At 43.0% G+C, this 14601-nt stretch overlaps 5 protein-coding genes across 5 annotated transcripts; 1 reads left to right on the top strand and 4 right to left on the bottom strand.

Moving 5' to 3' along the window:
• Window positions 1–371: 371 nt before the first annotated feature.
• Window positions 372–716, bottom strand: PHALS_15135 (uncharacterized protein). The gene has a single exon (XM_024727425.2). The coding sequence runs from the start codon at window positions 641–643 to the stop codon at window positions 443–445; it is 201 nt and encodes a 66-aa protein (XP_024572099.1). The 5' UTR covers window positions 644–716; the 3' UTR covers window positions 372–442.
• PHALS_00065 (hypothetical protein PHYSODRAFT_348042) lies at window positions 715–1999 on the bottom strand (the record flags this gene model as incomplete). The annotated part of the gene is made up of 3 exons (XM_024727414.1): window positions 715–1610; window positions 1680–1818; window positions 1895–1999. The coding sequence occupies 3 exons, from the start codon at window positions 1997–1999 to the stop codon at window positions 715–717; spliced, it is 1140 nt and encodes a 379-aa protein (XP_024572098.1).
• A 91-nt stretch (window positions 2000–2090) lies between these two features.
• Window positions 2091–3843, top strand: PHALS_00064 (dna repair protein rad51; the record flags this gene model as incomplete). Its single annotated transcript, XM_024727403.1, has 13 exons — window positions 2091–2136; window positions 2220–2291; window positions 2359–2459; window positions 2520–2610; window positions 2679–2712; window positions 2778–2848; window positions 2915–3003; window positions 3073–3138; window positions 3227–3358; window positions 3424–3499; window positions 3558–3607; window positions 3673–3739; window positions 3803–3843. 13 exons carry the CDS (start codon window positions 2091–2093, stop codon window positions 3841–3843), a joined length of 936 nt encoding a protein of 311 aa, XP_024572097.1.
• A 91-nt stretch (window positions 3844–3934) lies between these two features.
• Window positions 3935–5116, bottom strand: PHALS_00063 (Teneurin-1 and related extracellular matrix proteins, contain EGF-like repeats; the record flags this gene model as incomplete). The annotated part of the gene is made up of 1 exon (XM_024727392.1): window positions 3935–5116. One exon carries the CDS (start codon window positions 5114–5116, stop codon window positions 3935–3937), a length of 1182 nt encoding a protein of 393 aa, XP_024572096.1.
• Window positions 5117–5348: 232 nt separating this feature from the next.
• PHALS_00062 (Predicted small membrane protein) lies at window positions 5349–5857 on the bottom strand (the record flags this gene model as incomplete). Its single annotated transcript, XM_024727381.1, has 3 exons — window positions 5349–5399; window positions 5470–5699; window positions 5776–5857. The coding sequence occupies 3 exons, from the start codon at window positions 5855–5857 to the stop codon at window positions 5349–5351; spliced, it is 363 nt and encodes a 120-aa protein (XP_024572095.1).
• Window positions 5858–14601: the final 8744 nt, after the last annotated feature.

The following is a 14601-nucleotide window of genomic DNA, read 5'->3' as shown; positions in this document are numbered from 1 at the left end:
ACAGTACGTAAACAGTGTCGCGTGATTTGCATTTTGACTGCTGTCGTGATGGGATGGTCGCACACCTTGCACAGAAAGAGCATCGACTCAACGCATCCACGTTCACAAACGCACAGAAATTGGGTTTATACGCTCTATCCAGGATCGGAGCCGATCACTTCAGCACAATTTTGATTCACCTCTCAGCATGTCCTGAGGGAATAAATTTCCTTACACAACGCCACCAGTTCATCCTAGATCTAAAAACGAGGTAGCGAATTCGTGTCGGAAGTATCTTTGCTAGAAATGTAACTATTGTTTATCCAAATTGAGTTTGCGCCGGTACTAATATCCAGATCTCCACACTCTAATCGGGAAAATCCGTTAGTTACTTAAGAGGCTTATGTGACAGATAATTATAAGCATCTTGCAAGTCAATGCGAGAGATATAGTGACGTCGTTGCTATGGGTAATGACACATACGTGCATGATTCCAGTACGCTAGTATTGACACATAGTGCAGCGGTAAATAGGTGTGAGATTGTGAGTCAATCTTGTGTGTCGTTGGAGTTTTCCTTTTATCGCCTTTTTGTTTTGGCTCCTTTGTCGGCTTCCGAGTGATCCATACAGTCCACGAGACCACACAAATTATATTGTCAGCCATTCAAATTACGTCAACTGAGACTCTTCTTTTTGACTACATATGTATGAATTATCTGTGCTAGGTCAACTTTATTAAAGCTTCTCCAATGCGGCTTCTACCTCAGCATCGCTAGATACGATAAAGCTTTTCGTGCCCGCCTTTTCCAGCAGTGCCTCAAATTTCTCCACATCCGTGTCAGCATCGATTTTCTTCAACAGCGCAGTGGCTTCTGCTACAGAAATTGACTTCACCCCTTTTTCAGCTTTGTCAATAAAGACAGCAGCCTTTGGATGGTCTACAAGATTATTGCACGGCACATTCACAGCCATACCGTTTTCCAAAGCCACCACGCGCTTTTTCGACAATTTGCTGGCAGCGTCCACAACCGCGCCACCAAAGAAAGACGTCACACCTAAAGAGTTCCAGATGTTTAAATGAGCACTATAGAGCTGACCCTTGTTGATGGCTGTAGCACGTCCAGATCCAGTGGCATTAAAAACAAGTGCTACCTTGTCATCCGTCATTAAAACATCCGACGGAACCACAAGAGACTCGGATTCAGTCACATTGAGTAGCTTCTTCTTGGCAAGACCAACAGCGTCTTGAACAGTCGATAAATTAGCTGCACCCGTGATTACAACTTTAACAAAAGTTGCTCCATCGTCATCGTTATCAATAAGCAGTTGAGCTTGAGGCTCTTTTCCTTTAAACTCACCACCAGTAGCTACGTAAACCACAATCGGACGAGCAGCATGTGGATCTTTAATTGGCACACGCACCAGTAGATTCTGGGCAAATAGTGCTACCAATGGAGAGTCTGAAATGACACGTACACGCGTGCGATCATCCTTGAAAGATCCAACAGCACCGTCTTGTGTAAACAGATTGGGTTCTGTAGACAGGTGCTCCGTCACCTTTTCATACAGACCTTCAAAGGTATTGAATACGATATTGACGTCAACCTCTTCAATTTTTACGCTCTTGCCAGCTATTAAGAATCACATAAGCAAGACGAAAGAGATTAAGTTATTGTAACAACAAATTACCACAAGCTTACCAGGCTTCTCGTGCTTAGCAAGTTCTTCAAGCTTGGACCAGCTAAGGTTGCGGAAGGCATCACCATGAGGTGTCACATCATCTCCCGCAAGAGACCAATTAAATTCGATATTTAGACCTTCGTGTTCTTCTGGAAAGTCCTACTTGCAAGAAGCATTTAGTATCTGGTATCGATTCTTAATGTAAAAGCTGCAAAGCGTGAGCTACTGTGCGTACCACGACAAACTTGTCAGCAGCGTGTGGGGAAACACTGAAGCGACGTAGAAAAGTACGTTGCCCTTTAAACGAACGGAACACCTGAAGACTTTGACGGAGTACCATGGGAGCGACTGACGTGAGGCTGAGATATAAAGTACTATTAATCGCACTTAATATTTTTACACAACCTATAATAGTATTGTAAGTTTAAAATATGAATGTCTCGCTAGTGGCGTATGGTTTGGCTCCGTCAATTCTCGGTATGAAGACAATAGACATTCATGCAGATGAAGATGTGAGCTTAATAGTAAATGAAAGATTGTGATACGTTCCAATTGTACAGCTGCGCTATTTCGCGCAGGTTTTCGATATCAGAAAGACCTTGAGAATATTTCAGCCCGTGATTTAGCTTGTGGTCCGTAATGATAGAAATTATCAAACAGATTTCAAATGTATAAGTACTGAGTTTCATGCTGCTACAGAAGCAAAGATTGATGTGAAAGATGCAGTAGAAGTGCTGGAGATTGTACGAAGTGAAGATAAGGTAGAAGCTGTAGGGGTTACAGCCCTTGATCTGCTCCAGGTTGAGGCCATACATTTGAAGGTTGCTATTCGAGAATTTGACAACTGAGAATTCTGTTAGAAATTAAGTCAAAGCAAGCCAATTTCAATGGGACTGCAGATGGATAGATTGCTGGGTGGTGGCTTGCAACGGGGAGAAGTTACGGAAATTTGTCAGTCATGCATTTTGAGAGCTTCGTATCAAGTGTTCAAGACAATAATCTATACATTTGCTGAAAAGGTGGAAGTCCAGGGTCTGGAAAAACGCAGTTCGGGCAAGTGTTTGTAGTATGACGAGTTCTTGACGAATTGGCTGACTTATCAATCTGATACTGAGCAGGATTCATGCTTGCTTAGCTGCTCAGTATGTTGTAAATGCGTCTGGGAACCCTTCATCTGCTATATTTATTGGTCTGTGGATATCTTAAACAAATGCCTTGTATCAATACAGCTGATAAAGTCGATGTTAATGAACAGATAGTGAAGGTAGTTTTATCGTCGAGCGTGTGGCATCAATGGCAGAGCACTTTATAGCAGATTTCAGCCAAATTTGCTCGAATAAATTGGTATGTCTGTCCTGTAGAGAACCATTTCTTTTGGAATCGCTGCTTTATTTTACCAAAACATCTGTGTAGTCGCGAGATGATTTATTGCGAGGAATTTCATACTACAGGGTGCACGATTTTGTCGAGCAAATGGAAGTCTTGCACTCGCTTTCTATTCAATTACAAACGATGCCTGAGGTTGTTGAGAAGCGAAAATTCGAATATTTCTAACTTTTTCTTTCAGTGCAATCTGCTTGTCATTGATACGATTGCTTTTCACTTTCGTCACGGATTTGAAAATTACGTCCAAAGAGCACGAGCGCTGGACGAAGTAGCTGTTTTTCTACATAATTTAGCTACTGATTTCAATATTGCGGTAAGTTTGACATGAAGTTTTATCGAGCTCGCACGTTATCGTGGCTATTGCCGCAATGATTGTAGATCGTATTGATTAACCACATCACTACAAAGTCGACTGCGATCGATCGACAAAGCTCGCAGGAGCAACCAGCTTTGGGTGGGTTTCGTTGATATCCTTTGTTACTGCTATATGACTCAATTTATTTCCATATAAGGTGACGGCTGGGCTCATTCTATTACAAGTCGGATAGTGTTTGGATGGGAAGTACGTGGATAATGTGATTTGTTATCACATTGAAAATGTTAAGTAATGAAGGTATGATCTTGCAGACAAACTGTCGAATTGCTAGTTTGATCAAGTCGGCCACACTAGCACATCATTCTATCGCTTTTCAAGGTCAACTAGACTGAAACTTTTAGTAGTTGTTAATCAATAATCCTGACTATCATGCTGATTCAGTATCGGAGCGAGGATTACGCGATGTGATTGAGGACAAGTAGTAGGAATACTTTTCTAACGAAGATGGAAAGGAAACTCGTTGTTCAGCAAAATCAATATAAGCTACCGTACTTCATTTCGTTCCTACGTGCTCTAAACAAGCGCTTCCTGCTTCTGGCATGCCAAACCCATGTGGCCAGCATAGCACTCGCATGTTCCTGTGTCATAGTCACAAGTGCCTCGACCCGCACACTCGGAGAGTTCAGTAAGTGGACGATATACCGCCGTATCTTCAGCTATCATGTTTGAAGTGCCCAATGTTATTGGATACACTTCCTTCACGACGCATGTGCCAGCAGTGACACCAGCAGTCATTGGATGTTGTCCCTTTGTATTATGCGCAGCCACATTACATCCCAACAAATGCTGATACCCAGTGGAGCCAGGCTCTGACGAAAAGATCACCTCACAAACGCCCTTAATTTGGGTTCCGCCACCTGCAAACGCAGCAGCATCAGTATTGATAAACTTATTGATCGTTCCATACCCCGTTGCATCTGTTGGATCCGAACGCGTGAACGCGTAAAACCTTCCAACAGCCTCAACGCTAACGGTATTAAGCACGTTATTTGGCAATCGTCGAAGCGCCTTCTGAATGTTTAAACAAGTAGTTGCATCATCAAAAGTGGAGCCTGATCCACCAAACGTAATCTTTTCCGTCGTATACGCATTTCCGTACGGATCGTAGTACGTTAAATACCCATTACCTCCTGGTTTATCAAAAATGATCGCTTGTACCATATCGTATTGATTCGGGGTAAGCGGATCATCGCCTTTTGGACACATACGCCGTGAACAATCGTGGCCTTCATAATTGGCATCACATACACAACCCATAATCTTTTCTTGGTCCCAAAGCGTGTACTTTCGATTCGTCACGCCACCAATTTGCTTGTGAAATGTATCAGACGCTAATTCTTCCATAAATTCACATGTACCGTGGCCACTGCAGTCATTTGGACATCGCATTCGGCGACACCCACTGCCAATGAATCCGTCGTCACAATTACACTCTCCAGTTGCTCGATCACACTTGCCACGGTTACCACACTCTGCGTAGTAGTGGGCATCATCGTCTCGCTGAGCCGTATCATGCCACGCACGAGTATATGGACATTGTCGATCCGAGCAATCTCCACCCATCCAATTTTGCATGCATTGACAAACGTCGTTAAGACCACATTTACCATGTCCAGAACATTTGTTAGGACAAGCCCCTTGCACCATAGGCGGAATCATGAAAACTACCGCTAACGCCATAACAAATGGCCACATGATCAAAACTAGGTTTGTATTGCGACTTGAGATGCTAAAAGGTGAAAATCCTGATGTGATCAAACTATTGATCCATGAAACGACGTCCGTTAGATAAACGACTTCGTGTGCGATCTTACAAGGCGTCATTAAGTGACCATTGACACACGATCTTTGTGAAAAGACGTCAGTAAAACAATAGAAAATGTTTAACACTTAGTGGTGGCAAAAAGTTTCTCAATAAGTTGCTCTCCTATATGAATAGCGCCAACCACCCTGCAATTAACGCAATGCCCCCAATCGGCTATATACTCATCAATACAAACGCTATATTAACACATCGCCAAGTGGTTATATATATTGAAATGACGCACTGTGATCATGCCGAGTTTCTTCTGTTCCGTAAGCGTCATGACATATAACGAGCCTGAGAAGAGCAACGTACCTCCGGCTATGAATCCTCCCGCAAGTGTTGGTCGCCGAGACATTGGCGCGGCTAAAAGCACTACGGAGTGAATGAGCTGATAGTGCGCTGCAGTTTCCCAGTTCTTGAGCATGTGTGGATCCTTGACATGTTTTTTAAGTCCATGAGCTCCAAAAGCCCCTTAAAATTAAAGTCACATGCGTCATCAAAAGTGGAAGCATCGAACTCATGATCGAAGATTTATATGCGTACACACCAAGAAGAATACCAGTGGCACCGGAGAGTGCTCCGAGTTTCCACCAAATTGAGGCCGCTGGAGAGATCACACTTGCCTTCATAATCAAACAAGTTGGGATAATCACCTGGGACTATTTCTATTTAACCCACGCTGAGGAAGTGGCTTTTAAAACTTAGTAAGCGGATATTTCGTGCGAAATTCATCAGAAATTCTTAAACCTAATTTTCAAAAACATCAAAAACGCACATTATAGCAAATAAATACAATCAGATCTAGTATCTTTGTCAATCAGTTTGCTAAGGTGATGCTGCTGACATGAAGAGAACTCTTGTGTCTGAAAGAGCGAGCTATTCCGCAGCCTTTAGCAGACAATTCTTTGTGGCTTCGCATATTCATATAAAGGATCGATTCCGTATTGAAGCGCAGAGGATAAAAATTGTACGCTCCATCCAGGGCAAAATCAAAAGCCTCTACAAACGCTAGGAATCCATCAAATTGACAAAGTTATACAATAAATCTTGATAGTTTGTAAATTTGATACTTCTGAGTTCTGCTCTGAGCCCAAAAAACAAAACAATAGTGAAGTTAGTACGTCCGTTGTATATACGAAGAGGTACTCCTGGCAATAATTCTCGCTGATTGACGCCTTTGTATGTCTCACTATATCTGGGCTATATTCTAGAGATACGCAACTTATGCAGCTGGTTGAGCTTGTGACCGAAAAAGGATCATCAGCAACCACAAGGCTAAGAATGGATGCATTTTTATTGGCGTTGCACCTCTGGCAGAATTGAGCCTAACGGCATACCGTATACTTTGCTCTCACAATTCAGAATGTATTAGTGTGGAGCGCCCCAATCTCGGATATGATATTAAAATGTTTGCTAAAGGCCTAAAAGAAAGCCGTACATTCGTTATTGAGAGATAATGCGCAAATTTGTATTTGATCATACTTGCTCTATGAAAGACGTGAGATTATGACTGATGACATTACAAAACTAGCATTATTACAGATGCATAGGTAGCCGTTTATTAGTCAAGGTGAACCAGATTACATTCGCTTTACAAGCCAGGTAACATTGGATCGACTAAAAGATACACAACTATTTCCCAAATATATCCACCTCACGAACCTCACAACGTTCACCTTTTATACCACGTAATAGCTCAACTGGTGAGATTCGCCGGAAGGCTAGGGCTCTCGTCTCTGTCATGTCTGCTGAAGTCATCTTGAAAAGCAACAAGTACTTTTACTGGGAATGGGTAGACAATTAAAGCCAAATACAAATATTAGCGAAGCCGTATTATTCCGTGAAAATAAGCTGAAGGATGCTTCTGAAACCCATTCAAAATTTTGTTTGGAAACGGCATCGATGCAGGCATGCAATGTTGCGAAAGCTTTGCAACCAAATACGTTGCATATTTACTGCGTCGGTGGCTTTTCGTCTTGAAATGGTATTATTTCTCACCATGGATTAGTCAAGCACTTTGACAGGCTTGATAAGTACAGAGGATCAATAGTCAGTCGTTGCTACCAACAGAATAATGAACAAGAAAGTACTGAGTCGATCGGTATGCGCTGATAATTTGATCATCAAGATAACAAACAGTGTACGCGAACACTACACCACACGAGGTGGTTACCAGATCGTGCCACGCCTGGGCCATTGACGAGTGGTTAGACACGGCTTGGTACACTTAGAGCTGGAGGCAGAACAAGTTCAATTGGTGACGTTACCAAAGGCTTTTCATGGCATCTATGACATGAGATAATGGTAATCATCGAAAGTGTCGATGACAAAACATCTCTTACATATGTAATCAGTGGATCTCGAACCAAAATGCTTAACGCTAATTTACGTGACTTTATGCCAGAGTTAATCCATTTTGGAGAAGCCAATGTTGCCAGTCGAAGAACATACTGATAGCGTGATGCGCCATGCATGAGCTGACAAACTGACGCTTTTGACCGGCTGATAGTAAAGTATTGCGTAAGGCAAACACGCTGAGAGTGACAGGCAGCTAAGAAATTGTCCTTAAATTTAACCAGGACGGTGTGAGATCGTTTCAAAGTGGTTTAATCAAAGCAATCTGAGAAACAGCACGATACGTAGCGACGGGTATAACGGAGAATGTATCCTACTACGATGTGCATACACATAACACTATCGTCCCTCGAACTTGAGCATAGCCCGGAGCACATTAATTTTGGTCCTCCTGTATGCAAGTTGTGTGGCAAATTCATTGCACGCATCTCCAAACAGCGCATGTTTGAGCTGGTAGCCTGAAGTTAAAAATACTATCCTCATAAGCATGAATTTACTATGTACCCAATCTTCTGGTGCGTACAAATATCATTTTGTTATTCATGCTTTTTTTAGATTATTGTACTATGAAACGAGTTTAGCTACTCTCGATACTTTATGTACATGTAAAGTTTGTACTTGGACCGCCATGGTTCTGCCTGTAGCATTTAGCGGATACAGATCAAGGTCACCAGCAGCTCGCCAGTGCACTATACTCGTCCAAATTCTTGGCCAGGGACACGGAAGCCCCGCGCAAATGCTTCGAAATTTCATCACACCATCGTGTCATTCCCAAGGTTGTTATGTTTCTCGCATCTAATGCCGTCATTTTTGCTTGATAGCCAGCACTACAGGCTGTCTGAGCAAACGTGAAGTGGTGCGTGCTGTTACTGTTATTTTATGCAATGATGCTCACGCAAGATCGCTTTGGCGGACCATTCGCGGGAAACGTCAAGTCCCAGTAGAAGCAGGTCACTGGTTTTCTTGTATTTGATGGATGTCGTGGTCAGTAAGACTAAGCTCTGAAACATATACGAGAGGTAAAAAGAACATTCCAAGGTTGTTGGGTGTTTATATCAGCGCTTAGGTTATGTGAAGCCGTAAAAATATAGATGTGTAGTAAATCTGCATACGACGTGCGACTGTCCAAAACATTAGACAGTACACGGAGGTACACGGGATACCAATACGGATACAGTACACGTGCATCTTATGAAGGGAACAGGCCCAGGTATTTATTGAGCTTTAGATAAATGTAATACCTTGAAAACCTTGCAAGTTGTCGCGTCAATTATTAGAGTCTGAGACATTGCGGCTTCCTAGGCATGACGTGGCTGTACCTCCATATGCTATAAATTATTTGGGTTACAATAAGTAGGTGCTACTCACTCGCAGCAAAGACCAAGAGCAATTTTGGCCCAGGCATGAAGCTGCGATAGCTTCTATGCAATACATGGGGTTGCCCAAAATTGTTAATAATGATACTTTAGGTAGCTTGGATGGCAGAAGCAGAGTAAGCGGCTGTCTTAGAACGAGATACAGAAAAGCGATCGAGTACCACGGTCTCCAACGTGTAAATCTGGGGGGATGGGAGAGAGCGACTGAATGTTGTGGTTCTCGGAGCGTATATCTAGTGATTCGGCAGAGAACAGTTGTGAGCCAGTAGCTCCTCAATCAGGCCCGGAAGAGAAAGGAAGCGACTTCAGTCGCTTTCTCCTGTGTCAATGCCAAAGGTGCCGAAGAGCGACTGTAAGTTGCAAGTAGAAGGGCCCGACTCTGATTTGAAGATCATTGTCGTGATGAAACATTACTGCTGAGTCAGTACTGCTCCCGCCGCGGAGCAGTAAAGCTTCACCGGGAAGTTACTAGTTATATCGTTTGCATCTGACTAATATTCTCAGAGGCTGTAAGTCCACCCTCTCCACCTTCGCAAGAAGCTAAATTAAGGTAGAGGGTAATTCTTTAGAGATCTGTACAAAGAATTGCGTGGCATTGAGGTCACAGAAATGGGAAGGTCGGAATTAAAGTCGAGTGGTTGAGATCATCACCCGTCATGGAAAGTCAGTCATTGGCACTTTCAGTGCTCTAAGCGCGGGGGCTGAGATAGCTGTCTCAAGGATGATCACGACTGGTCAGAGAAAACCCGTGATACGTGCTATCCCCAGATTGGAGAGTGCGTATTCGAATAGACTCATATACAAAGCCATATACGGTAGAGATCTATGCAAGGAACAGTGTGACATCATAGACACGTACTCACGCGCAAAGCAAAAGGTTATATGGTGAGAGAGTTGCTATTCCGACTTGACGCCGACTTTTGATGCCGAAAAGGTTAGCAGCAAGTGGCAAATTGTGATTGCTTGTTTCAAGCTACAAGTATTCACTATTCTGGCGCGAACGCAAATGTTACGGAAGGTTATACCGCTGAACAACAAAGTCGACTACACTTTGTTCAGCGCCTTTGGCCTATCTGATGGATATTGTCAACCGCTCAGTGGAGTGGTGCTCTCTCTCTCTCACTGCAATCATACTCAGATTGAGATGCCTTGGTAGGTTTTGGTTATGCCGCGAAAATTGTCGAGTACATTGAAGACGTTCAACCGTCTGGTGTCGCTCTACTGTAAATCAAATCTGCCATGTCATGTCCTTTGTGACGTTTCAGGATTTGATTCGGTTGCATATTACTCAAAGGAGGTATCGATAAGCATGAACGCGTAATTGCGCTCAAGACTCGCTAGCTTGAATCTGCACAACAAAATCGCCCTGGTCATGACAAGGAGCTACTCGCAATGAAGTATACCCTCGTCGAGTTCAGGGTGCACTTGCTCGAATCTAAGCCGTTTGAAATTCGCGGCATTTCTCGCTGCGTAAATCGATGTCATCATCACATTACTCCCAGAGAATTTCGAGAAATCAATCCATATGTGCCGGTACACCTTAAAGGATAGACATTAGCTGAGTCGCTTTGATGTGGTAGCGGTTGCGATTTCATGTCGCCGCAACTGAGAGCACGTCGCGCATCGAGTAGGCGATGTATCCAGCATACAAATCAAATTTTGCATGCATTGCGCCGCTAGAAATAAAGAGAGTTGTTTGATCAAAATGCGCGGTTACACGCTTGCACTGCTACGCCTTATCCCATCGACGCTGTAACATATATCGCTTAGTGGCCTCGCGATGAGGACCTTACGTATAAATCACTGCTTGAGGCACATTTTTCTCCTTTGAGTGGCCGCCTAGAAAGCGAACGGACAAACTGCTTCGTATGTGTCATATATAAAGTTGGTTCATTATATATAAGTGAGTAAGCACATATCTGACCACTAGTAAACACACCAGTAGGTTTAGCCATCGCCGCATACAGCGGAATCTTCGGCCAGTTTGTCGGATCTGGCAGGATGCTAGACGTCCATCCGTATGAGCTTTATATTTGGATTTATGAAAGACACGTCAGGTAATTGTGGTCTTGTGAAGAGTCTGAGCACGATGCTCATCTTTCTGCAGTCAGCAATGATATGACCTGCGAGGATACAGCCGAGCTGCTCCTTGACAGAGTGTTATTGCCAACATGGCTTGCCTGTTGCCATTGTATTGAATAGAGCTCAGCGCTGTATAGCTCAGTTTTCGCAAACAATGTCCAAGGTGCTCAGCACCTAAGACGGTGGCAATCTGCAAACAGATGACCAGAAAATGCATTTTGTAGGTGCGGAAAAGCCCTAGTTCTGGAACGAGTTACCCCCACTCTTCGAATGTGCGATAAAAAGGCAATACATGCCACTCTTAGCTTCATTCCATTTTATATTGATGATCAGGAGAGCCCTCGGGCTTCTTGGACACGACCACCATGTTGCTCCAGTCTCAAAGGGAAGGGTTGTCAATCAGAATTGCCTTGCCGACATCAGCCCGACTACACGTCGTAGTATAGCAAAAACCAACATCGAATACAGATATTTCATATACGTAGGAACGGTCTGTGCTGACAAGATTAAGTTGCGAGCGCGCCGCGTCAAATTGTTAAGGGTTAGAGAAAAGTAAATTAAATTTCATATTTGACTTTCCAAAAAAAGGTAAATGTATCCTGTGCCCTCGTTAGGCATATTAGAGCCACATTACGATTTAATTTTTATGAACCTGTCGTATGTGAAGGGCTCTGCTGTAGAAAAAAACAGTGTCCCTGCATCAGAGCTTCCTATGTTCTAGTGCAGCGACATGGGTTAGAATTTCTCTGGGGACCTTTCGCCGCGAAGCGCGATGGCTTAGCTCAGAGAACAAGTCCATACACACTGAGACTCGCGGTGAAAATTGACGAGCCGCCCCAACCGACAGAGTTCACAAGAGCCAACCACAAATGCGATCTTACTTCGGCCCTGCTCGATTAGCTTATTATAGGTAGGTCGTTGAGTACCATAAATCATAGATCGACCGCAGGACCAAAAAACTAGTTGAGTGCCACGTATTTATGTCCTCACAGCGGTTAAGCCAGTCGTGAGACTCACCTCTGCTCAAAATGAAGCACTCGAGAGGGCCAGTAGGAAGCTACAATTGCTTTGTGCTAAACAGATGATTTTTTGAATTGCCAAAAAAACATGTTAAGGCTCAGCACAACCTTCGACTCTCTCACGCGTGTCCATGTTGCTAAACACACAAATTCTATATTCGTGCACTTTTCACAGGTAAAGCTTTGAGTCTAAAAGTCAGTACTCAAATATACACAAATGTCCGGTTTGTATACTTTTACCGGAAGCGAACTGAAAGAGCCAAACGAATATCGGTGTGTTTTGTCGCTGCTATTTCAACAGCGCATATACTTAAAATAATTGCTATCCAGACTAATACTATATATACGTATTAATATCTTTCAAAGCAAACTGTCATTATTCTCTGATAGTCGGCTAGCAACACACGCAAAGCCGGATCCCTCTTTTTCCTAATTCAATCATTTTCATTAATGCAGATATTTCAGCACCTATGCATTTGCCTTTAAAATACTCACAATTACGCCGAAGTGCAATATGATTTTACAACTTAAGCAAACGTGTAAGCTGGAAAAACACAAAAGTAATATATTCATCTCGTCACAGTAAATGCATCTTTAATGCTTTTTAGTACTGCTTTTTACTTTCGAGAGTCGCAGGTCGTACAAAATTGTGCAATGCTTTTAATTTTATCATAGATTTCTTTGGCTAGCAAAGTCTACTATTCTACGTTAACAATCAGCAAGCCTGAACTGGGAACATTATCTCTCTGACAGTGAGTCGCTCCTTTAGTGGCTGGATCACTTTGATTTCGACTTCTACGAGGTAAGATAGAAGCCACTTATTTTTCTGTTGGAGTGGGTCTTACGTTTCCTCATAAGAGATTTGTCGTCCGCCCTGGTGTGAGATCTTGACCCTTCGTATCTCTCAGCCGAGAGCAAAGGAAGGCACGCAAGGCGCAACCAGTTTGTTTTACCGAAGATGGAACATGTGGGTACAGCGGGGTTGTTTGACACCTTAAAAAATACTTTTCTCTTTCTCTGCATGATTGAATTTCATCGCTTGTGGAGCGCTCGTTTAGTTTCCAGTGCGATTCCCCAGCCGACAATTGCGGTTCTGTATTAGTACTCTGCATTTAATGTGACATTTACCTCTTCTTTGAAAGATGTAGAGTAGGTGTGGTAGGTCTAGGCGCGAGTCGGTCCTGTCCAATTACCCTTTGTATAGATGATAATTGTCATCGTCTCCAGGAGGTGGCTGTTGACATTGCGGCAAGAAAAGCTCGCAACCCCTGGACGTAGGCACCCGTTTTGGCCTGCATTGCCCACTCGTTCTTGAATCACAATCAATTAGCTTAATAGGCATCGCGGCATATGTCACATATAATTGTTGGGCACGAACCCTTCACATCAGTACTTCATGTCTCCTACCCTGATGAATGACCCCAAGCGTGACGCGCTGTTGCTCCGCCTGGAGCACGGCCTTCTCAATATCCCAAGCATGAGAATAAAATTGTATCCGACTTTGCCCTCTGAGGACTGGACCCTCAAGAATGTCATTCTAGTGATTTTAACTGGTTGTACAGCTGCTGACAGCCGTTTGAGCTTTAGTGGAGCATAACCATCATTTTCTTGCTGATCTTCTTCTCTTTACCAGCTCATAATGCACGAGTGTAGCAGCACAACCACATCTCTGGTTTCCCTTGAAACTGCTCGAGTTCTATCAAAATCTCTCTATCTCACAGGAAGGTGAAGAAAAGGCTTCAAATACATATAAAAAACACTGTAATTTAGGGTAGTGTAGTACCGGCTATCATCATATTTAGCTGACGCAGCTGTAATGTCTGGCTGATCCATCCTGTATGAAAAAGCAGTTTTTCTGGAGACGATCCGTCTCAAATACAGATCTGAATGTTTTCATGATCTTCAAAGATGCGCTCCTGTACAATTCCGCAAAAATAAGATTGTACATTTGTATGAGATTTACACTACACTTCTGTGTATTTAGTTACAATTTACAAGCACCAAAGTATTAATTCAACCCCGTAAAGGGAGGTCTACTGCTGCTATTCCCACATCAATAGGTTTATAATTGAACATAGCGAACGTATGTTCAATTATGATTCGTTAAAATACTAATGGACTCTATTATGTCACACTTATAATAGTTGAACCATCCAGGCATTTAGTTCTTCGAATTATCGATCCCGCCAATGGGTACAGCTACTAATTCAGCCTTTGTGTGATGTATACTTTATAAGTCAAAGCTTCTCAATTTAAGGTGCACGCAACCCGTTGAGCTCGGTGCCACTTTTAGTCAACTTCACGTTAAAATACTTTAGTTTTGTAAGGGTGGAACAGGAGATGCTTGATTACAATTTCTCGGGGAAACATGATCAGCTTATCAAGCTATTGAATATTGATGACTGTTGGTCGCGAAGAAATAAGACCGCTCGCGGCTATGATCGAAATCCTCAATTGCTCGCCTGGAGGCTACGAAAAATCACTGAAATCTATACCAACAAAAGAGACACGAGTTTTTAGTCTCAAACTGTCGATAATAAC

This window comes from Plasmopara halstedii (genome assembly GCF_900000015.1).
Source record: "Plasmopara halstedii genome assembly, contig: Scaffold_110, whole genome shotgun sequence".
Taxonomy (NCBI): Eukaryota; Oomycota; class Peronosporomycetes; order Peronosporales; family Peronosporaceae; genus Plasmopara; species Plasmopara halstedii.
This window is presented reverse-complemented; position numbering and strand designations above follow the sequence as displayed.